At 33.7% G+C, this 23,390-nt stretch overlaps 1 protein-coding gene across 1 annotated transcript; it reads left to right on the top strand.

Annotated features, from left to right (window-relative positions):
* The first annotated feature begins 6,573 nt into the window (after positions 1–6,573).
* Positions 6,574–20,155, top strand: LOC124369301 (DNA polymerase epsilon subunit 3). Its single transcript, XM_046827238.1, has 2 exons — positions 6,574–7,008; positions 18,985–20,155. Exons 1-2 carry the CDS (start codon positions 6,738–6,740, stop codon positions 19,083–19,085), a joined length of 372 nt encoding a protein of 123 aa, XP_046683194.1. The 5' UTR covers positions 6,574–6,737; the 3' UTR covers positions 19,086–20,155.
* The last annotated feature ends 3,235 nt before the right edge of the window (positions 20,156–23,390 follow it).

The raw sequence follows: 23,390 nt of genomic DNA, 5'->3' as shown, positions 1-23,390 counted from the left end.
GACGGGTTGCCCTGCCTCGAATTCTATTACAGTGGGAGTGGCAGTGGCTTCTAATTGGCCAAACACTGTCTAGCGGGCGTGGCCCCGCGCCTTTCACAAAGTCATTGACGGGAGCTCCCGTCAAGGCATCTAGTCAGTTAGTTAGTGAGAAGCGTACGGTATACGTACATGGATTTCGGCTATCGCTAATTTTCTGTTGTGTCCTATTCTTTTTAAAGTAAATTATTAATGTTATATACAGCAGTGTCCAGTGCTTATTTATTTTTTTAAATTATTATTCGTGTGAATGGCGAATCCAGACTTTTCGGAATTTGAAGATTTGGTAATTCTGAGCAATTACTTGGTCAACCCCAAACTTGTTCATATTTTACTACGGTCATAAGGATGTTCTCAGAAAGCAAGAAACACAATTCAAGCCCCGCAAGGCTACAGGTTGCCGAGCGATAAGAAGGTTCAAAGTCCACGCGGTAACAGTGGTTTGCAGGAGACGCGCGGAATGCCAGTTGTGACAGCCCGCCACCAAATAAACACTCTTTGTCTACTTTTGTATTTTTCTAATTTTATTAGTTTGTAATATAGTATATGTTTATCTGTAAAACTGTGTTTCATTCCCCTATTTACTGAATAAATGATTAAAAAAATAGTGACAACTACACTGCTATTCTACGATATTCTCAAAAATTAAAAATTAGCCTAGGAAATCCAAAAAGGGCTAAACAAATTTTATTTACTGTTAAATAACTCTATTTTGACATACAGAAACAAAAATAAATTTAACTTTACACAATGGAAATTTAAAAAAATTGTAACTTAATCAAGGATCAGGTCCAATTTTTCATGACTCTTAAAGGGTTAACTTATATATATTTGATATTGTGCTCTACATACTCAAACATCCTGAACCTCTGAAGACATACAGTGACAGACATATGTATAACACCAGAAATAAAGAAAGTGTATCCATAGAATTTTATAGACTAAACAAAACTATTAATAGTCACACAGTTGTTGCTTTGAAAGTATACAACTGTTTAAGACCACTTATCTTGAAATATAGTTTTAATGAATTTAAACAAAAATTGTATTCCTGGCTTTTAGTCAATCCATTTTATTCATTGAAAGAATTTTTTGACTGTAGAACTGTTAGTTTCTAGACATAACTTATTTAGTTTTAATGATTAGATTTTAAATGTTAATGTCATGGTTTTTTATTTATACAAACTATATTAAAAAATTTATCAATGTTATATAATTCTGTTGTTGTAATTTCTGAGGCTGTGTTTTACTTGTTGTTGTTATTTGTTGTTTGTTTATTTGTTACATACCTGTTTTAATTTGTTATTTATTTATTTATATTTTAAAATAATTTAAATTGTGGCGTGACTGTTTTGGCAACTTCATATTTTGGGTACTGAATTTTCCTTGTCTGGACTTATGCTAATTTTTATATTTTATACATGACTTGTGTCGATGCTCGTGTAAGCTCTATGACAATAAACGAATTCTTATTCTTATTCTTATTCTTACCACTTCGCAAGAAATCGTGCCCAAACTGTAAACAGGAACGCGTATCAGTGCCTCAGGTGCTCCGTTCCAATTAGTGAAAGTAACCTGCACCACTAACACATACCTGTTTCCCGTTATGGACATTGGAAGAGGTTATACAAAGTCGGCTGTCTTGGTATACCATCGGCAATGGTAACGATATTGTACCCTTCTCAAAGTCATATATATTCCAAGATGTCCTGCGGTGGAACGATCATTATTTTTCTATAGAACCTTCTTGTGCAGATGTTATGGTTCACACATTTACCACAGGGTTGGTTCCGATCCACTCTTGGCAAATAGGTTTAGACTTCTTATATGGCTTGCTATCCATTAAGTGAGAATCGAACCATCTCTCAGGTTTTGACTGAACGCGCAAGCATATCAGCTCATATCACTCACGTTTCCAATCTTGTTGGAAGAGCTTTTTTACAACTATTCAATCTGGACACTTTTCTATCCTGAACTATTGGCTCCTATACCTCATCGACTTATTGTACGATGTTTACTTAGCTAGTACCTGCCACTGGATATTGGGAGAGAGCGTCCGCCACCTTATTATATTTCTTAGTACAGGAGGGTGGTCACTAATAAATAGAGTTAATAGCAAAATATCCCAAATAATTTTCCATATAATTTTAGTTTTAATAATATAATTTAATTTAATTATGATATATTTCAAAGTTCCCACATAAACGTCGAAAATAGACTATTAGGATATCATCATTTGGAAGAGAAAGGTTCATTTTCTCCTCCCCATTCAATTGCAATATACCAATTGCATTATTGGCCATTCTAATTGCAAATGTCTTCTCAATACTCTCAAGTTTCCTACATTATAGGCATTGCTACATCATTTCCCACATTAATCATAGATGCTCATGTATCAATCAGCTCAACGAAATATCTACCGTCAACTTTCACAACCACATTGGTCTAATATTATTTTGTACCAAGCCCCTGCATCAAACCGACCCTTCGGAGCATTTCTCATTAAATTCTGCCAATCGCTCAAAACAGCCGTGCCAAAACTATTTTCTCTTGTTTTCTTTGTACGATAGCTAGTTTCAGAAACCAAGACGTTAGCAACATCAGGAGGAGGGTAAAAACTTAATTCCCCTCAAAAAAGTCTGATAACGCTCCAACCTGGCATTGCAAATCGCCCAACCCGAAAAATTCTCGTTTCCTCACGTAAGACTTGTATTTGGATCAGAGGTTTGAGTAAATTCGTGTTAATTTTTCCAGTTCGCTATAGCCTCCATGTGATCTCAGTATTCTAACCAGGGTCACCAAGTATTATTTAAAATACAATTATTGCTACCCAGTTCATTGAGTCCTTCTCCGAATTTCCTGCTTAACGTTCAAAATTATCATTCAAAGTCTATTGGAAGGTCTCTAAATGATTTCCACGAATCTCTTCGGATTGATGACAGGCGAGGTAGTCATACTAAGGCAACGACGTCGGCTTGTTTACTGACTGTAAACAAGCTTGTAGCTGACGTGTCTTGTAAGTCGAGAAGTTTGGTAAGCTTGCGGTCATGTTTAGGTGTTCCTTGTTTCGCAATATCGTTTTGGATTCTGCGTCGGGCCAAATACGACCTTAGGTATTTGGGTAATGACGATGTGAGGTTCTGGTGCGCATATACGGACGGTATTTAGAGTTACCGTATTATTTGTTATTATTAAATGTGGACACCAATTCCTCTGGGAGCAGTTCTCGGTTCTCTGTTCGAGGAATTTTAGAAATTGGAAACCAGTAGTTGGAAAGAAAATTAGGGCTCTTTCCTGATGGCTGTGATTATATCACCGTCTAGCTTGGGCTAGAGGACATTTGTCATGAAGTTGTCTATAAAAGAAAACAAAACATTAATTTAAACAAATTACAAATGACAAAGAAATCTCATTAATTCAAATTTGGACCCACGAGACCTACAAAAGAGATTAATAAATAGTAGGTTGTCTATGTGCCAGTTATGCAAACTCTAACCGCCAGGTAGCAGTGGCATGGTCGTTTCCTGTTTTGAGCCGAGCTGCGATAGCACAGCATGCCCACTCGCCACCTCTCAAAAATACTGACACCGACTACTAGGAAATGGGTTCGCCTTACCTGATCTACACTCATTCAATCTTCCCCAACCAATGCTCATATTATAACACGGCTCCTAAATGACATCTTCTACCTAGTAATACATGTGTGTGTGTGTGTGTGTGTGTGTGTGTGTGTGGTGTGTGTGTGTGTGTGTGTGTGTGTGTGTGTGTGTGTGTGTGTGTGTGTGTGTGTGTGTGTGAGTGTGCGTGCGTGTGCGTGTGCGTGCGTGTGCGTGCGTGCGTGCGTGCGTGTGTGTGTGTGGTGTGTGTGTGTGTGTGTGTGTGTGTGTGTGTGTGTGTGTGTGTGTGTGTGTGTGTGTGTGTGTGTGTGTGTGTGTGTGTGTGTGTGTGTACATATAAATATAATTATATCTTGAATTGTTGAAAATTTAAAGTTTAATGATTAAAGTTTTAATGATTGATTACATTTTTTGGTAATCACAGTTTTAGAAAATTAAATATTTGTTAATGAAGTTTTTTTTAGCATAATGTATTACTGTATTTTGAAATAAAACACACTTCAATTCTTCGTCTGAATGTAAGGTCACATAGATCCCGCAAAAAATATTATCCTTGTATTCAACCGTTTTACTTTGGAACTAATTATAAGATGATCCTAAATTCTGTGTCAAATGCATACCCTCGTCACTATTTTATCTGCTTCTACATTCATAGATAGATAATTTATTAATTATATGGTTAGGCTAAAGTTTCTAACCTGGCGCTAATTCCAATTAGAGTAGTGTGTTTTTATTATTCTTTACTGTTATTAAAAAAATTAATAATTATTTTACGATATCAAAAAATGCAGAATTTTAAAGCATATAGCCTATTTCACGTAAAGGGCCTTTATTGTGAAGCGCTGAAGTTCATTCAATCTATTGCAATTTTCGCATCTAACGGTGTTTTGAATAGTTTATTTATTTGAAACCTACATTTGTACTAATGTCATACTAATTTGGAATTTAATTAAATAAGTGTGCTCAACTTACATGAGCTACGGCTCCGTGGGATTTGCCTTGTTGTAAAACTATTTGTTTTAATATAACAGAACCAAGAACTGAGTCACAGCGAAGGAAGATAGAAGCTAATGAGAGGCTAGACGGGTTAGGCCAGGCACGGGGACCGCCGTTAGTGGGGGATGAGGGAGTGCGCACCTGCTCGTGTTTCCACAAACAGTGTGGCAGGAAGCAGACTGAAAATACGAAGGCATTAGGGGTCTTGATCTTTAAATTAACACAGATTCTATATGAATACGATTTTTACTGTAAACCCCCAAATCTTAGAGATCATTCTCCCAAAAGGGAGTAACATATTTTTAATTCAAAAATGTATATAATTAATATTTTTTCTGTAACATTGTATATGTGTTGGAAAAGTTAACTCATATTTTTCAAAATAAAAATTATGTCAATCCCTCAGGTCATATATCGCATACTTATAGTAAAAATTTGAAATTTTAATCATCAGCAGTTTTCAATTGTGCCCGATTATAAAATAGCCCTAAATGATTACTTCAGATGCCTATAATTCCTCATGAAGTGATCTAAAATTGTTTTGTCCTTTCTCTGCATTCACGAAGGTTACTTTGAAAGATTACGACAGTAAAATTAAAAAAAAAAAAAAAAATAAAAAAAAAAAATACTTAGTCTAAAACCGATTCCACCACCTTCAGTGATGACTGTCCATCTCTTCCTTCCACTTAATCTACGATATCCGGTTATTTGTCGTTTTCAGTTAGTTAAGTCGTATTATGGCGCTGTGTGTGTTATGACGTAGTCTGATCTGATCTACTGTAGTTCTCATCATAGTGTTTTAGCAACACTACCTCTTGTTTATACACACAACTATGGAATAGTTTTTTTGGATTGTTGAAAGTATTTATCGGTAATTATGGACTTTAAAGTAAAATGTGTTTACCAAAACTTAGGGGGAAAGTCACAAAAGGCTGATTACTGATGTGTACTGATTGACATGTTTGCAGATTGATTACTCTTTATGTTTACTTTTATAACACTTCAAAATTATTATTCTTTATTTATACAAAATTTAGGGTAGCGGAAAAATTTATTTGCGCAGCAGAGTGGTGAAATAACTGTGGGAAGAAATATCAACACGACAAAAAGAAATACGTGATCCAAGGACAAATCATTCGAGACACTCCTACTTCCAATGCTTAAAACTAAAATAAGTTACTTTACGCATTTACTGCTTTGTGAAGAAAAAGCAATTTCTTGAAAACTATTTTAATAATGCATATCCTCGTTTATTTTAGGAGCAGAATTATTTTGAGATGTTTGAGATTTTAGGTGAACTTCTGTCTTTTTCCTTGTTTTTGCTGCAACATCAAAAGAGACTTAAACCAATTCCTTTGCTTTCTAAAGTTTACTTGTAACTTAATTCCCAAATTGATTACGATTTGTTAGATGTGTTAAAACTTTTATTGAAAACAGCGTTTGAATTTTTATTTACAAATCTGTTATTATAATATAATATATAAGAAGTTTAACAACTTGTAATGAAAAAGAACGGGTATAATGTACCACGCTAATCTTTGAATACAGACGGAGTGTAGTTGTTTTAGTCCTAACATGCATGTATGTAGTAAAAGTTGTGGTACTGGTTTCCTGAACATGATAATACTTATGCACGGTTAAAACTAAAGTTAAATTTAGTAGTGATTTACCCTGATAATAGCGGTTGAATTCTAATACGCGAGTCCTGCTTTCTTTTAAGCATACAAAAAAACTGCTTCTTTCAGAACATTATAATTTATTGTAGACGATCAAGGGGGAATACTCAAATAAATTTGGTGTTTTAAGAAAAACTAAAAAAAAAAACAGTTACGTTTATTTTGTTCATACTAATTCTGATGTTGGCAGTTTGCGGGTAATTTAAGTTCATTTGTAGTTTTGAATTTGTTACTGGCCATACTGCTCTTTTACCGTTGAACTTCGCGCTTCGCGGTTTATTTCGTTCTACCCCACTAGTTGGTGTGTTTGTGTTATTTGCTCGCTCCGGTATTTACTTCTTGCCTTAAACATTAGATATTCGTACTACGAAGCTAAATCGTTTAGTTTTAGTGGAAATTGCTATTCTATAAAATGGCAGAAAAGCTGGAAGATTTGAATCTGCCAATTTCAGTCGTTGCAAGACTTGTTAAAGAAGGATTACCAGATGGAGTAATAGTTTCTAAAGAGGCGAAGACAGCAGTAGCAAGAGCTGCGTCAGTGTTTGTGCTGTATATTACTTCTACAGCCAACACCATTGCCATGAGAAATAAAAGAAAGACCATCAATAGTGATGATGTTTTTCAAGCAGTTATTGACACAGAATACCAATGGTTGCAGGAGCCTCTCAAAGAATCATTTGAAGGTATTTCAGCCTTTTTATTTAAACAAATCACTGTCCATATGGACTGTAGACTAGGCCTAGACATTATTTTGGGCTATGTAGTAGACATTATTTAATATGTTTGTGTGGTGAATATGAAATTAACGGCTGGTGTAGCAAATTGCTAGTTTAATCTTTTTTAAATATTGGAGTCATCCTGAACAAAATGATACCAGGTTTGAAGAGGTGGAAATTAAGAAACATGAAATTAACGGATGTGTGACAAAAAACTAGTTTTGGCTGCAGTATAAGTACCAACACAAAGGAATCAATTAGTAATATCTAAACAACGGAATATAAAAAATATTTTATTAACGAACCATTGCTAACGGTTTTTATTTACCAGAATAATAATAGCCTATTGTTGAAAACTAATTAAATTCTATGGACTAGGCCTATTGCTGAAAATTATTTTAATCCAATATAGTAAAATCTTTTGCATACTGAATAGACTAGTAACATTGGCTAGAACAATGACAATGAACATGAGACTTTGGTCTCATTGAACAAGATTTAAAATAGTTACAAGATAGGCCTAATGACCTTGATGGTTGTGATTCATTCGAGCGTTTTTTCATTGTTGTCAAACATGCCTGTAAAGTAGCTACTACGCTGCTCAAATTTAGTTTAATAAAGTTTAGGGTAGGTATTTTATATAGGGTTGGGCAAAAGTGTGGAAACTGCTGTATATTCCTGGAACGGCATTCTGTACAATTATCCAAATTCAGCACACTATAACAACTTTAAAAATGTGCTTTTTAATGACCTTTGGGACTTTGCACCTTTTTCCAATATTATGGGGGTAACCCCAAAATTTCATATGGCACACCCTATCACGCAATATTTCATTAGAAAGGTCTTGTTAAAAGAAGACAAATGGTAAAAACTAGTGTTTATCTTGCCTTATATACATTTCTTTTATATATTAAAATACAGCTTCACTATGATACGATTTTAAAAGCCTATGACATAATTCAGTTCAACATTATTGTTCCAAATTAATTCAAAGTAAAATCATGTGTTTGGTATTTGAGTAATAGCTGAAAGTATAATGGCGATTTACATGTGTTCTTTGTGTCACAAGGAGTCAGACATATTTATCATTGAAAATACTAAAAAGTAAGTAGGCTAAATGTGAAAATTTAAATATTGCTTAGATAGTTTTTTATTAAACTATATCATTAGTATATTAATTTTTAAGATGTAAAACCAGCAGAACTATATTGTTTTATGGTTCATAACTATTACATAATTTGGTTTGATATTTTATTGTCTGTATTTTTAGCCTAGAGAATCGTGAATATCGAGGATACGATACTCATGAATATTGATGTTACGATGGTGGTGGCCTCTTATTATACTGCAGCCATAGTTTTACATTAGCCTATTGCTATCGTCCTATGGTTAAACCTAACATATAGCCTAAGGTTTAATGGGGTGTATGTGACAATTAATGGTAATTGTGAAGTTAATGGCGGTGTACCGGCAAAATACTAGCTTTGTGTTATTAACCTATTGCTATTATCCTCAGCGTTTCGATGGGTTGAAATGACAAATAATTAGGTGTTAGATCTTTAAAAGTGGAACTTCCTTTCTTGTGCAGAGAAATATTACATTGCTCTACAGGTGTTATGTGGTCTTGTTATGATCGTAAGTCAACCTCATATTGGTTGCTGCTAATGTCAATTGTTACGCCATGTTTGGATATATAAAATACCAATGTTGAAATCAGGAATTTAATCCAAATAAAAGAGGTTTTTGTAAATTTAGACCTTCTATAAATAAAAGTTCGTATCAGTCAGGCACAAGTGACTCTGGCTATCAGTGTGGGCTACGGGAACATCTTTCGTGCTGCCCCGCACTGATGACAACATACGAAAAGTACTTATCAGTAAAAAATAAAATTCTAAATGTTCTGATCACAAATACCTCATGATATTACTGCTTTATAGGAAACACAACTTTAAAAATCAAATATTGTAAATTCACCTAACCATAACTTGCAAGAAAAGTAGTTCTACTGTTAATGTTCTAAACTTTATTATTTGTCTCTTTCTTACCTTAAAACCTTATATCGTTTTGTTCAGTAGGACGGTATCTCGTTTCCGGTTTGAATAACATGAAATCTGACTATACAAACATTTAATAAATAAGCAAACCTAACATAACAACTTCGTATGTACATACTGAGAACTTACATATCACATGGTAGCTTCCGATCACATAAAAATAACTTTTCTTGACTTAAAAATAACACACGATTAGACAACAAACTTATAATCTCACTCCGAAAAAAACTTGATACTTAAATAAAAATGAATAAATTAATTTTATTATATTTTAATTAATCACATAATCCGCAGTCACATGTGTTAATAATTTTCAAAACCAACGAACTATATTAGAGTTAACGTGCTGGGATTAAAATAATTTTAAAATATTAAAAGGGAAACTACGTTTCTAGCTTGGAGTAATGTTCCCTGAGTGTACATTAGCATGGAGCATCATGTGATCTTGTTGAGATTGTGAGTCAATCTCTTATTGGTTTCTTCTGACATCAGCCATCATACCATTCATAAAATACCAAAATTACTGAAAACAGAGTAATTCTAACCCAAATAGATGTTTTTTTTTTTCATTAATTTAGACTTGTGGAGAAGTTCATGTGCGGCTGAGAGTCTCCACCCATTAGCAACAAACAGAAATCAGAAATCAATAATCTTTATTCTTGGACTTGGAGTACAGAATTTGCGTCATACAGTTATACATGATGTGAATCAAGGACTTTATTTTCTTTGTTCATGTGGTTAGGTGTTCCTCCAGGTGACAAACTCTTCTAAGGTGTAGAAGGAGTGTTCTAGCAACCATTTGGTGAGATGTTTCTTGAAGTTTTTCTCTTGGTGGATCCTTTTTAACTGCTCAGGCAAGAGGTTGAACAGCCTTGCTCCTGCATAGCACGGCTTCTTCTCATAGAGAGTCAGGTGGTGAATTGGCATGGCAAAGTTTGTGGTGTTCCTGGTGTTGTATTGGTGATTATCTCCTAGTTTCTGATGAAATTTCTCTGTGGCATGTTTGACCACTTCTAGGATGTAGAGTGATACTACAGTAAGGATTTTTAGTTCTTCAAAGGCGCCCCGACAAGTGTCATATGGGTTAAGACCTAATAATGTTCTTACTGCTTTCTTTTGTAGTACCAATATTCTTTGGACGTTTCTGGCAGAGGAGTTTCCCCACACTATCAGCCCATACCTAATATGCGACTCAAATAGCGAGTAATATGCTATTTTAGCTGTTTCTAGATCACTAGAGCTCTTTATTCTTTTGAGTGCATATAGGCTGGTGTTTAACTTTCCGCAAAGCTGGTCTACGTGTGATGTCCAGGTGAGTCTATTGTCTATTGTAACGCCAAGATATTTTGCTTCGCTTTTAAGTTCGAGATCTGGAAGCCCAGGTAGCTCTGCAGTTCTATTTCCAAAGTTTAGTTGTTGAGTTTTGTTCTCATTCAGGATCAGGTAATTTTGATGACAGTACTGCTTGGCCATGTTGAATGTTACGAAGGATGAGATTTCCAGTCTCTTTGTCTGTTTTTCAGTAACCAGGAGTGCCGTGTCATCTGCGTACATCATTGTTTGGCCATATTCATGCAGATATTTTGGCAGGTCGTTTGTAAACAGGATAAAAAGAATTGGTCCCATTACCGAGCCCTGAGGAACACCTCTTGTGATTGGGAGTGAAGAAGATCTTGCTATGCTGGTGGTGTTTTTCATAGTGTACATTAGTTCAACTATCTGTGTTCTGTCGGTCAGATAGCTTGAGAACCACTTTGCAGCATTACTTTTTATTCCCATTGTCTTCATTTTATTCAGTAAGAGGGAGTGGTCTAATGTGTCAAAAGCTTTGCTATAATCCAAGAGGAAACCAGTGACCGATGCCCCTTCCTCTAATTGGTCAATGATATGCTCAACTAGGTTTGTAAGGGCTGTGTTAGTTGATCTCCCTTTTAGAAAGCCGTGTTGTTGAGTGCTGAGGATGTTGTTATTGATCAAATGACTCATGAGTCGGACAAGCATTGCCTTTTCAATTACCTTGGATATAGTTGATAGAATAGATATTGGTCTATAGTTTCCTACTAATGTAGTGTCCCCTTTTTTGAATTTTGGAATTACCTTAGATTTTTTCAGGGCATTTGGAAAAACGCCTTCCTTGAAAGATAGGTTAACTATGTATGTTAGAGGGATGATAGTCTCCTCTTTGCAATGTTTTAGTAATTTTGAGGAGATCTCATCTAATCCTGATGATGGCTTCGCCTTAAGGTCAGAGATAATTTTTGATATTTCTGACACTGTGGTTGGATTTAGTATCAGTGCTGGTGTATTTGCGAGTACAGGTGGTTCTTTTTCCAGGTTAGGCATTTGGTGGTTACTAATGGCTTTTTCTGCAACTGTGCTAAAATGATTGTTAAGATGCTCGGCCACCAGGAGTGGATCTTTAATCAACCTGTTATCAACTGTCAATTCAATCGGTTTTGTAGACTCACTGTTCTTGCATCTCTCATAATTGATTATACTCCAGACGGCTTTTTGTTTGTTTTCTGCATTCTGAATGAAGTTAGATGTGGCTTCCTTTCTTGAGTGCTTCAGTCTAAGGTCATATTCTTTCTTTGCTTGTGTTGTAATTTCCTTGTCTGCCAGTACACCACTTCTCACTTCATTTTCCAGAGCCTGGAGGTAGATATATTTAAGTCTGCTTGCTTCTTGATCAGGTGTCTTGTGGTAAGATCGTCTTCTGGGTCTAAATTTCATCAAGGGACATGTGACATTGAGTGCCCAGTTAAGTGTGTGATTAATGATTCGTCAACATCCAAGACATTCAATACATTCTGCCATGATTCATCCTTTAAGACTTGTTTTAGATGGTTAAGATTTGTTTGAGAGAAAAGTCTTTTTGTTGAATTGGGGAGGACTTTATTTTGTGTTTGCATATTTATATGGCAGGCCTGGGCAGTGTGATCCGATAGGCCAGTGGTTATGACTTCTGATTGGATGTCTTTATTGTTCATGTTTGTACATATGAAGTCAATGGAAGTTGAAGTGTTATAGGTGACTCTGGTTGGAGGCAGACTTAGCCTTCGGATGTTGTGACTAGCTAGCATGTTTCTTAATTCTATTTTTCCTATATTTTCAGACAAGTCATCTATGTTTATATCTCCCATGACCACAACAGGACATTTCCATGTAGGTATATTGTCGAGTGTCTCAGACAGGGTGTCAAGGGCTATGTCAAGATTACTGTTTGGCGGTCTGTACACTCCCAAAAGGAAAAAATGAGTTTTTCCGAGGTTGATGCGCACCATGCAGATTTCACAAACCTTTTCAATTTTTTGTCAGAAATTTCTAGATTTTCAACTGTATTTCCCAGATTGTCATTAACATAAATTGCCACACCCCCTTTTCTACTAACTTCTCTTGAGAAACCCGCTTTCAGTGTGTAGCCATTAATCCTGGTGCTGGTCAGCTCTTCACTTCTAAGACCATGTTCTGTTAAGACAACTAGACTGGGCTTTTTGGTTTCAAGAAGGTCATTCAGTCTGTTAGTTTTCCTTTGGAGATGGTTTATGTTTTGGTGCAGGATTTTTAACTTTCTGTGAAAGTTGGATTCTTTTGGTTGTGCAGTAGAGAATTTATGAATATCCTTGTTTTGTAGTATTTTAGTTTGCTTGTGCTCCTGGGTGGTTGATCTAAAAAAGTCTGAGGCGATTTGTTTCTATTGGAGTCCTCAAAAAGCTTGTCATCGGTATCATTGTAATTATTGCCTCCTTTTCTCGTATGAATTTGAATCTGTTCAAAATTTTTCTCAAAGAATTTTTCATACGTTTCTCCCTCTTCAAGTTTCTGTGCTGTGACTGGTGGCTTAGTTGGTCCTACCGCTATGCTTTCTTGTGTAAGACGAGACGATTTCTTCAGCAGTTTTGGTGGTGAGTAGCTGTCAGGTTGGTATATCTGAGCCTCGACCAGGATTTGGTCATTGTCGTTATTAGATATAGAGTTTACTTGTGGTGTTTGGTATATATGATTTGCTGTATCCACTCCAGGTAGATTCCCTGTCTGTTCAGTTGTCGTAATGAGAGCTTGTTTGGATTTAGCGACTTGTAGTGAGACGCTGAACTGGTTTTTTATTTTATCTTGTATTTTTCTGATTTTGGAGGTATTCAGCTTATGAGTTTGAAGTCTTTCTGTACTACTAGATGTTTTATTGTCTATTTGGACTTGTGGATCTTTTGTACAGTTGTGCTGTTTTATTTGGTCATTAAGTAGCGCTACTGAATGTTCCATATAATCCAGCCTCTTTTCTAGCTTTACCAGCTCTTGTATCACTGGTGTTTGACTTGACGGTGTTGTTGTGTAGGCTGTGGCTGTTTGTATGGTTTGCGTTTCTACGTTTTTGAATACCTTTGAGTCTTGTTGGTTTTTGTCCAGCAAGTCTCTTTGTCCAGATTTTTCTCTTTTGAGATTAAGGATTTTTTGTTCTAGTTCTGATATTTTATATGCTTGTTCATCAAAAATGAGAGTCTGTCTTGTGTCATGATCCTCATAAAAGTTTTGTAGTTCTTGTCTATTTTGCCTTTCCTTTGTGATCTGGGCTATAGCTTCTTGTAGTCTTCTTCCCAATTCTTCAATTTTGTGTAGGTATTTTTTCTCGGCTTCAGTTCGAGACAATAACATCCCTCAAGGTAGGGTAGGAGTAGACCTTTTAACGGATCAAATTCTAGAGGGACTGATAACAAATGACAGCAACAATTACTGCAAGCTGGGAAACGCAACATGACGAAGTAAACAATTAGGCTTCTGTAAATTCACTTAAATAAATAAAAGTAGTTCCACTCTTAATGTTCTATAAATATTTTGTTAATTTCTTCCACATAAAATCTATTTTTGAGTATGGTAGATTAAAAACTATTTTGTACTTTTCAGAATAACAACACTAATTATTTTGTTTACGAGGAAGATTGCAATAGGTTAATAACGTGAATCTCGTTACCGGTGTCGAAAAAAAATTTGTAATTATTGCAAACAAATTTACTAGTAATTTTCATAGAATACAACAAATATTATTAAATAATTGGTACTTTGGTATTATCCAGAGGCTACTCTGTCCCTATCAATTATTTTTTTATTACGTGATATAAGGAGGTTTAAATTAGATTAGCCTATAATAAATATGTTACCAACAAGTTAGTATAAAAGTTAAAGTTAATCTTTACAAGTTCTCATGTGATCCGAGCTTGATTTTGGGTGTTATCTCAGCCATGGAAGCCTGCACTGATGGTCAGGAACATTTCCGATTTGTATGCTCCCAATCTCAGATCACGTGTCATATCGTCCTACGTGATCTGATGTCATAAAAGGTGGACAACCTGAAACTACCCAAGGTTGGGAAAGTACCAATCGAAAATTTTCTTGGACTTCAATGCAGGCTTGTGTGGCAGGCTCCACCCCGCATTTCTAATGAAAAAATAAAAACATCCTTCGATATAGTACCCAAATTCAAGTTCAGATCACATGAGCACTCGTTAACTGATTATATTTATAATATGTACATATGTTACCTACTTATATAGCCCAATAACCCATGGTAGATAGGGACAGAATGGTCTTCGGATAATAACAAAGTAGCCAATATACTAAAAGATTTTTAATTGGTTAACAACTTGATGAAATTATTTCATAAAATAAAAAAACTGCTCAAATAATACACATTCAAACACGTGTTTAATTTTCTAAACTTAATTATGGTATTAAAGGTATTTTAATAATGTACGTCACTGTTATTCATAGAGCACTGTACGTAGGACGTAGGTTGATGCTGTACTAATTACAGACGCCCAGACAAGCTATCAGACTATGGATGACACTAAAATTATAGATAACTAAAAGCACAGCCCACAAACCTAAAATGACATTTCTATTTCCAATATTAAAAATCATCATTATTTTTATTTCCATCCCTTAAAAGCATATATAGTTGTATTCAAGAGGTCAAGTAGAATTTTTTAGTAGCATTGAATTGATAATTGGCCTATCTGGCCATTAACTTAAATAAGACCGTTTGGGGGACTAAAAGATAACATATTCTGAGTTTCATATCTAGGCAACTGTAAGGCGTACTACTAGTATTTGACTCAATCTTCACTAGGCCCATTTCATGTTATATCTGACTGAATTATGGCAATAAACTTTGATTTGATTAGATTGGGCAACTGCATAATTATTTTCTCTATTACAACTTTGCTTATTTCCATAAGTATAAAATTTTGGCTAAGGTGGCAAATTGTTATTTTCACAGTAATATAGGTATCAATGACATTATTAGACTGGTTGTCAAACATAATTTCAACATTATGAACATGTATGGTTTTAAAAGGTTGAAATCATAAATTAACATGGTGTTTGATGGTGCTGATCATCAATAATAAGCCAGTAGCTTATCTCTTATTTGAATGTTCTGTGGCTCTAGGCTCAATGCTACACTGTCAACTACACTATCTTAAGTAACACTTTGTGAGTATAAGTATGATCTGGTATCCACTGTGGATCAACAAGTTCCATGAACTTTAATCAAAACGAGATAGCCTAGATGTGTTTTTAAGTGTTATGTAAGGCACATGCATGGTTTGAGATTTGGTAGGAATTAAATAATTGTTATTTTCAAATCAAGAAACTTCAACGTGTAACTTATATGTATATAAAAAGTATATGCCTAAACCGAGAATAAAATATTTTAATATTGTAATTTTAAGAAGTGTTGGCTATCTTTTGATACTTGTGGCTGGATCTAGAAATTTATTTTGTACTTGTTACTAGCTTAAAGCTGACAGGTCGGAGTTACATTTCTGTAGAGTTTGGTGTTTTGGCTCTGACATTCATAGACTGGTATTCGTTCTGCTGTAAAGTTTGTGACCATTTTACATTTCACGAAGTTCCAAAAAATTGGTCTTCTGACTGTTGTTGAAATTGATGAGGCTGTTTAGTTAAAAGCAAGTAAAATTGTGATAGACGAATTCAGGGAAAGTGGGTTTCCTGGAAAATTAAAAAATAGAGTAGTGAATGTTTCCTTATAAATATCCATTCGCCCTTTTTAAATTTCATTCACTTTTGGCTAAGATTTTTGTAAATAGGTGTACATATATACAATAGTAATAAAAAGTTATGATTAAGGTTATTTTTTTAAATTTATTTAATTAACAAAATTTTAGGTTTTGTTTGGTTTTAAAAATTATTTACCGAAGTTGTAGGGGTATATATATTTCATGTTTGTTTATTTTAAAATTGTAGAAATGTATGATTTAGTTTGTTTATTTTTAAATTTGCTTTGCTCTACCGGTACCAACTTCCATTGCAAGATAACAGGAAGTTATGATTAGGTGAATTTATAATATTTGTTTATTCTTTTACTCAACTTGCAGTGATGGCCAAAGGCATTCATTTCAACTCGACATGAACTATTCTCACAAGATCTAAATAAACAAAAACATTGTTAATTTCGGCCAATGCTTCCCTGAATTTTTATGTACCCTGGCCTAAATATTGTCTGGTTTTGCAAGATCATTATGAGGGCAGTGATGTCTAGGGCTGTCTTGCCTAGTGGTCAAAAGTGGAACTAAAAGCGGTGATTAGACAAAGCATACAACATCTGGCTGTTCTTGGTGTACGGAACATTTAACCCTTTCCAATTAGATTTTTTTATCTGTTTTCTCTCTCAAATTTTATTTTACGAAGTTTTATCAAACGATATTACAGAATTTTGTTCAAGGATTAAATTATCATGGTTTGAATGTTTTTTTTTTTTTAACTCTTAAAAGCTGTTAATATGGTCATAATTTAATAATAAATACCTTGCATAATATAAAATGACGTAAACTAAGTTTACTTTTATAGGAAAGACAAATAATTTAAAACGGATGTTTTGGGTCTGAATGAATAATTTATTTATTTGTACATCGAGTACCGAGGTGGAATTAGAGCCACACGACCTTTTTTATGCATTTAACCTAAAAAAAGTAACCCTACTAATATATAACTCCAGTAAAAAATTTAATAAACTTAGATCTGGCTAGTGTTTTAAATAACAAAAAAAAAAATTGAAATAAAAACTAAAACTATAATATACACTTATAAGTCTGGGTCTAGTACACTTATATACAGAACACTGTGAACACACTGATCCCGTCAACTTCCCTCAAAGCAAACCACCGTTAATTTAAGGTAGGTCCTTCCACCAGGTTTAACACAGACCAGTGCAGTAGCGTAGCCAAAAATTTCGTTCGGGGGGGGGGGGGGGGGGGGGGGGGTCCGAAAACGGGGGACGTTTTGTGTGTTATTTGCCAATGAGTTTACTGGTAAAAGGTAAATACCAAAAATATGGAGCTTTAGTAACTACGCCTTATTGAAAGTGGAAAGATGTAATAGGCAAATTCAACTCTCACAGCAACTCTAGTACCACAAATTTTCTTGTATAGCTACAGAAACTTTACGAAGTTAAATTCTGGCCGAATAGAAGGCACCAACGTGATGTTGGATTCACTGGATAAGAAAGAAAAGGAGCAAAACAGAGCTTCACTCAAGCGTATAATTGACACAACTATATTCTGTGGAGAAAATGAAATACCCCTTTGGGGACATTGGGCCACTAACGGCCGAAAATCCTTTAGAAAAGGAGGGCAATTTTCTAGTGTTGCTCTGGTACAGATCAAACTAACGGTCGGAAAATGCACCGGAAAAACTCTACTGATTAGAAGTTCGGCTACTTTGGATTTCACTGATTGAGGTATTTATGAATGAGTTATAATGACGATTTTTGTATCATTACACTGTAGACGAGTATATAATGATCGGAAATAAAATACACCTGAAAAACTCTAATGATTAGAACTTCAACTACTTCCAGTGAAATCCAAAATTGTCAAAACTTGAATCTGTAGAGAGCTTTTGTTCGGTATTTACCGACCGGAAGTGATTTTTTTCTCGATAATTATATAGGTACATTGTACAGTTTAATGATAACAAAAATCATTGTCCTAACTCAGTCGAAAACACCACATTTACCTCAATCACTGAAGTCCAAATTAGTTGAAGTTCTAGTCAGTAGAGTTTTTCAAGTGTATTTTCCGACAGAAAGTGATTTTTTATTATTTTTTCGATAATTATATACACGTCTACAGTTTAATGACACCTAAAATCAACGTTGTAACTTAATTCTAAGCAGTTATTTTACGTTCCCAAGACGAATTTGAACGAAGTGGTCGCTAATTTCAACTGTTCACCGTGTTACGGTTCAGGTTACTTTGCAACGTCACGTGACCGCGGCCTATTGAAATACCGTGATTACACTACACTATCCGAAAGGGCGAGCCCAAAAGTATCGTTTGATACTTAATGATTTAAACGAAAGGACAATTATATTTTTAATAACGGTCACTTTAATCAATTAAATCAATCAATTTAATGTTTGTAGACAAGAGTAATGATAACTCTCCTTTTTTCTCTTGCTCCATGTTTTATATTTTTGTCTTAAAATTTCGGGGGGGGGGGGGTCCGGACCCCCTGGACCCTCCCTTCGCCAGTGACTCCCATAAGTGTACACCACAAAACTTCGCAATGACCGCACAATTCCTTAACATCAAGCGCAGTAATCGAATTCGTGACTGCAAGGCCATCTTCTGCATCCGAGAGTAGCGCCTTAGACCACACAGCCATCCTAACTTGATGTTGAATATGCAGGGAGCTGTACGTATGAGTGGGATGGCAAAGTTCGACATATGAGTTCTAAGGGAACTTTACCATGCCCCACTCGTTGTCCTCATACCACTTAAGAAAAGGGGGAAAACCTCAAAACATAAATTGTTAGACTATCTATAATAATGTAGACTTTAATATTTAATAAAGTAATTTATGTTTGTAGATTTCAAGAAACTGCAGAGACAGAAAAAAGAATCTGCAGCAAGAAAACGCATGTCAAAAGATAGGAGAACTGAATATGATGATGAAGACGAGGACTCCTAAAAAGAAAACAGCAAAAATTGTTAAAATAAAAGAAACAAAAGTTTTAAAAGTTTTAATTCAATTTAAAGTAAGATATTCTGATAATTAAACTACAATGAAATTATTTTTGAATACGGGTTTAAAGTTACTAATATGGATTAAACCATATAAATTGTACTTGTATATAATGTTAAACAAATGTTCTGTTACTTTGAAGGTGTTAATTTTCTATATAATAATAATTCTTGTTCTGTATTGTAATTTTCTTTTGTTAGTCAGCTTTGTAAAAGTTACAAACATGCTTTAATAAGCAACTTTTCAAAGTGAAAACCAAATAGAATAATTATGTATTTAATTTAAAGTACATTATGAAAAACAAGAAAGAGTATTTTAAATCAGGATGTAATACTGCTAAAGTGGATTAATGAGGAACAGACATAGTTCTTGTACATTGTGTTAGTTAAGTAAATGTTTGGTTGCTTTTTAAGCAACTTATTTTTTATATAATAATAATTCCTGAGTTTTAGTTTTACATTGTTAAGGCAGGACAATTTTTTTAACAAATGTTTGTAATTACCTTTTAAATTGAAAAAAAAAACAAATTTAAAATTATGTTCATTATTGTTTAAAGTAGGATATGAAAAATGAGAAAGAGTATTCTAAATTAGGATTCAATTTCCCTAATAAGCTATAGAAATTATACTTGTACATGTACTATTAAACAAATGGTTTGTTACTTTTAAGCAACTTAATTTTCATGCATTACAGTCTTGCCTTGTTCTTTATTCTAGTTTTACATTTGTTAAATCAGTATTATCAATTTAAAAACACACTTTAGTAAATGATTTAAGAAAAATCCAAATTAAAAAGTATGTATTTGATTCAAAGACTAATTTAGATTAAGTCATAGAAAATGTACTTGTACATAGTGTTAAAACTGTACTTGTACATAGTGTTAAAACTGTACTTGTACATAGTGTTAAAACTGTACTTGTACATAGTGTTGATATCGTACTTGTACATATGTTACACTTAATACTTGGGTTACTGTTAACCACCACCTTTGGATGTAATAAATTTCATACCTTGTTTATTGTATTTTCTATCAGTCCTTAAAATTCAAACTCTATAATCCATTAAACTTCTTGTCTATAAAGACATACATAGTGAGAAACAGTACATATCACAAATACGACAAGGGCGATTCCAGTTAAACCAAATCTTACATACCTAACTTATGAGGACCATTTTACTATAATGTCCTCTCCTGCAGTGAACAATAGCCTCATTTAATGCACAGTCCTGGAAAGAAATGTCCTTTCCTCCTTTGAATGTCAAAAATGGATGAAAAAGTGTAATTTGATTCGGACTGACTGTCGATTAACTATTCGTGCAATTGATAACACTGTAAGATATTGATAAAGAATGGCTACGGCAAATTTTACATGCCAGTTTTAACATGCATAGTGTGTGCTAATATGGCACCTAAAATTCTAATGTTTGGAAAACAAGAAGCTTGCAATAATGTTTTTACTAACACTTTGTATGTGATTGAAAATTACCCAAATTTTTTGAAACAACAATAACATAATGAAATGTGTTTTTTTACATATGAACCGGAATCAATCTATGCACTGGAAGAGCCCAACTTCACAAAGAGCAAATAAAATGTTATACGAATGAGCAAGTCAAAGGGTTTCTGAAGGTCAAACAATTAATCAATATTATTACCTTGAGGTATTTTCTAAACTACATCAAAGAGTAAAGAAAAATGTCTCAAAAAGTGCAGGGACAAATCATGGGCTCTCCAAGAAAATGCGCCAGCTTATTCCGCGTTATCTGTCAAGAGGTTCCTAGCCAAGTACAGTATATCAGTGTTAGAACATCCACCAGATCTTGCACCATGTGACCTCTACCTGTTCCCTAAGGTGAAATCTGCATTAAAAGGGACAGGATTTGAGTCTGTGGAAGCTATAAAAGAGAAAGCGGCACATGTCCTGAAGGAGCTGACAGAAGATTTCCAGCACTTGTAGGGATAGAGAAGGGCTGTATATTGAAGATGACAGTAAGTGATTAAGTGTAAAACAAAAATATGATTTTTTTATGTCAGTCTCCTTATTTAATAGCCACACTTTATATTTTTTTACAGCTATTCTGGTTATCTTAACGATGTACCTAGCTCCCCATTTTATTTATTGAAAATAAAGTAAGTTTATAAGATTAGTTTGAAGTTTATTTTAAACTATTATTAAATCACTAAACAATTTTTGCTCTTAATTAATTGATAATTTTAACATTTAAAATACATTGTTACAAGTTTCTTAATTAAAAAAAATTACAGTCTAGTTAGCAATTATAGCTTTAAGTATCTTTTATCTGTTTATACATTTTTAATGGAAATTACTATTATCATTCAAATTATTTTTATTAACTAAGTATTTTGTCCATTCTCATGTTATTGAAGTGGTGCAATAGATTTTTGGTTTAGAAAATATTTTTGATTCATATAATCCTTTAAGGCCGGAATACACAGACTGGTTATCTTAAAGAGCAATGAATTTACGCAGAAAAATATTTTCTAAACCCAAAATTTGGACCTTGAAGTTCACTCTTACACTGAAATGGGTTCTTACTAAACCAACAGCAAATACACTTAAACTCATTCACATTGTACATATACCGATACACAAATGTGGTAAAATTCCCTATAGTTAAAAACTTTTGATTTATTTATCCCTTTAAAAAATAATACTAATCTAAAATTTTGGTTATGTGCTAAGTTCCAGTTTTAGTATATAACTATATTTTCTGCTTTTTCATTGAAATAATTGCTGTAATTTATTTGTGGATTTCTTAGACTATGCTCCTTGTAGTAAATCGAATTATTTAAAGTGTGTTCAGGGCCAGCAAGAGGGTGGGGCAGATAGAATCAGATTTTCAGCATCAGGTGTGTTGTATCTTCTGACAAAAACTTCTAATAATAGCATCAGGTGATGTGTTATGAGTAATGTTTAAAATATATATTCGATATTATGAAATAAATATTTAATAACATCATCCTAATAATTAGTTCCAATTAAAAAACTGCAATTTGTCCTACACTGACGAATGTACAGACTCAAGAAAAATATACTTTAAGAAATGAATATTATGCGAACCACTTTTTATTATGATATATAAAAACAGTTAAATTAGGCTACATTTAAAAAACTGTTTTAATATAACTTCAAAACCTTATTTGTCTTTGTTTGTTTACCTGTTTATTGTGCTGCTAAGGTGATACCATAAAAGTTTGACCTAATATTAAAAAGTTAAAATTTAATTTGTTATCTTATAATCAGAAGTTATATTATACTCTCCTAAAATATTATAAGCATTAATAATTTATTTTGGGAAATATAATTTTTAATGAATGAAGTCGGCACTTCTGCAGGTATGTGATCTGCTGACAATAATTTTGGTCTTTTATATTTCAGATTTATTAACCTAAGTAGTATTGTTGTTGATGTACAATTGTCTACCTAAAAATTGATCTTTTCTTTTTATATGCTTTTCATTTTATAAGAAAATGTAAGCTATTTAAAATGTTGCAGTGAAATTATTAATCCAGCAATGCACTATTGCCCCCCCCCAACAAGAAATACTTTTTATTTGTATCTTAGCAGTTATAGATGAGTGAATGAATGATTTTATTTCTTTCCTCTTCATACAAAATTACAACACACATATAATTTGTTATTGTATATATACATTTTAAATGCATTATCATATTTTGTCCCAACCGTGACAGTCTTTAGATCTTCTATATAAAATATAAGTGATTTTCTGTTATCAATATATTTATAAAATTAATTCAGTAACCTAACAATGTAAATTTATTTCTGAAATTATTGTAATGGTCATTAATTTACAGAGGTTTCTAAAAACCATGTTTACTACCTAAGCCATGTACATTTTCTGCCCCACTCATGAGTTGTTTTAAGTTAAATAACTGCTGTTTTTTAATACAAATATTCCATATTTTAAAATACATCAAGTATTGAAATGGTGTCAGATAAGAGGATATATAGGTTAAATTATTATTATATTAAAGTTTAAATACTTGTGAAATGTGTAAAAAGGATTGTTTACCAGCCAAGCAGTAAAAGCGCTCTTCAATCTTCTCTTGGTGAGGCATCTCAATTCATCTGGCAGAAGGTTGTGCAGCTTGATGCCTATGTAGGCTTGAAGTTACGAGTACAAATAAAAGGAGAATAAACCAATTGACTTTATTTTCATTCATATAAACAATTAAAATAAACAGTCTAACCTTTATTATAAGATAGA

Source organism: Homalodisca vitripennis, chromosome X (assembly GCF_021130785.1).
Source record: "Homalodisca vitripennis isolate AUS2020 chromosome X, UT_GWSS_2.1, whole genome shotgun sequence".
Classification (NCBI taxonomy): domain Eukaryota; kingdom Metazoa; phylum Arthropoda; class Insecta; order Hemiptera; family Cicadellidae; genus Homalodisca; species Homalodisca vitripennis.
Note: the sequence above shows the minus strand (reverse complement) of the source record. Positions and strands in the feature narration are given on the sequence as shown.

Bases quoted from the DNA above. Each gene is read 5' to 3' on its own strand.
- LOC124369301 (XM_046827238.1), top strand. From the start codon at position 6,738: ATGGCAGAAAAGCTGGAAGATTTGAATCTGCCAATTTCAGTCGTTGCA. The intron at 7,009-18,984 runs GTATTTCAGCCT...TTATGTTTGTAG, and splicing joins TCTCAAAGAATCATTTGAAG to ATTTCAAGAAACTGCAGAGA.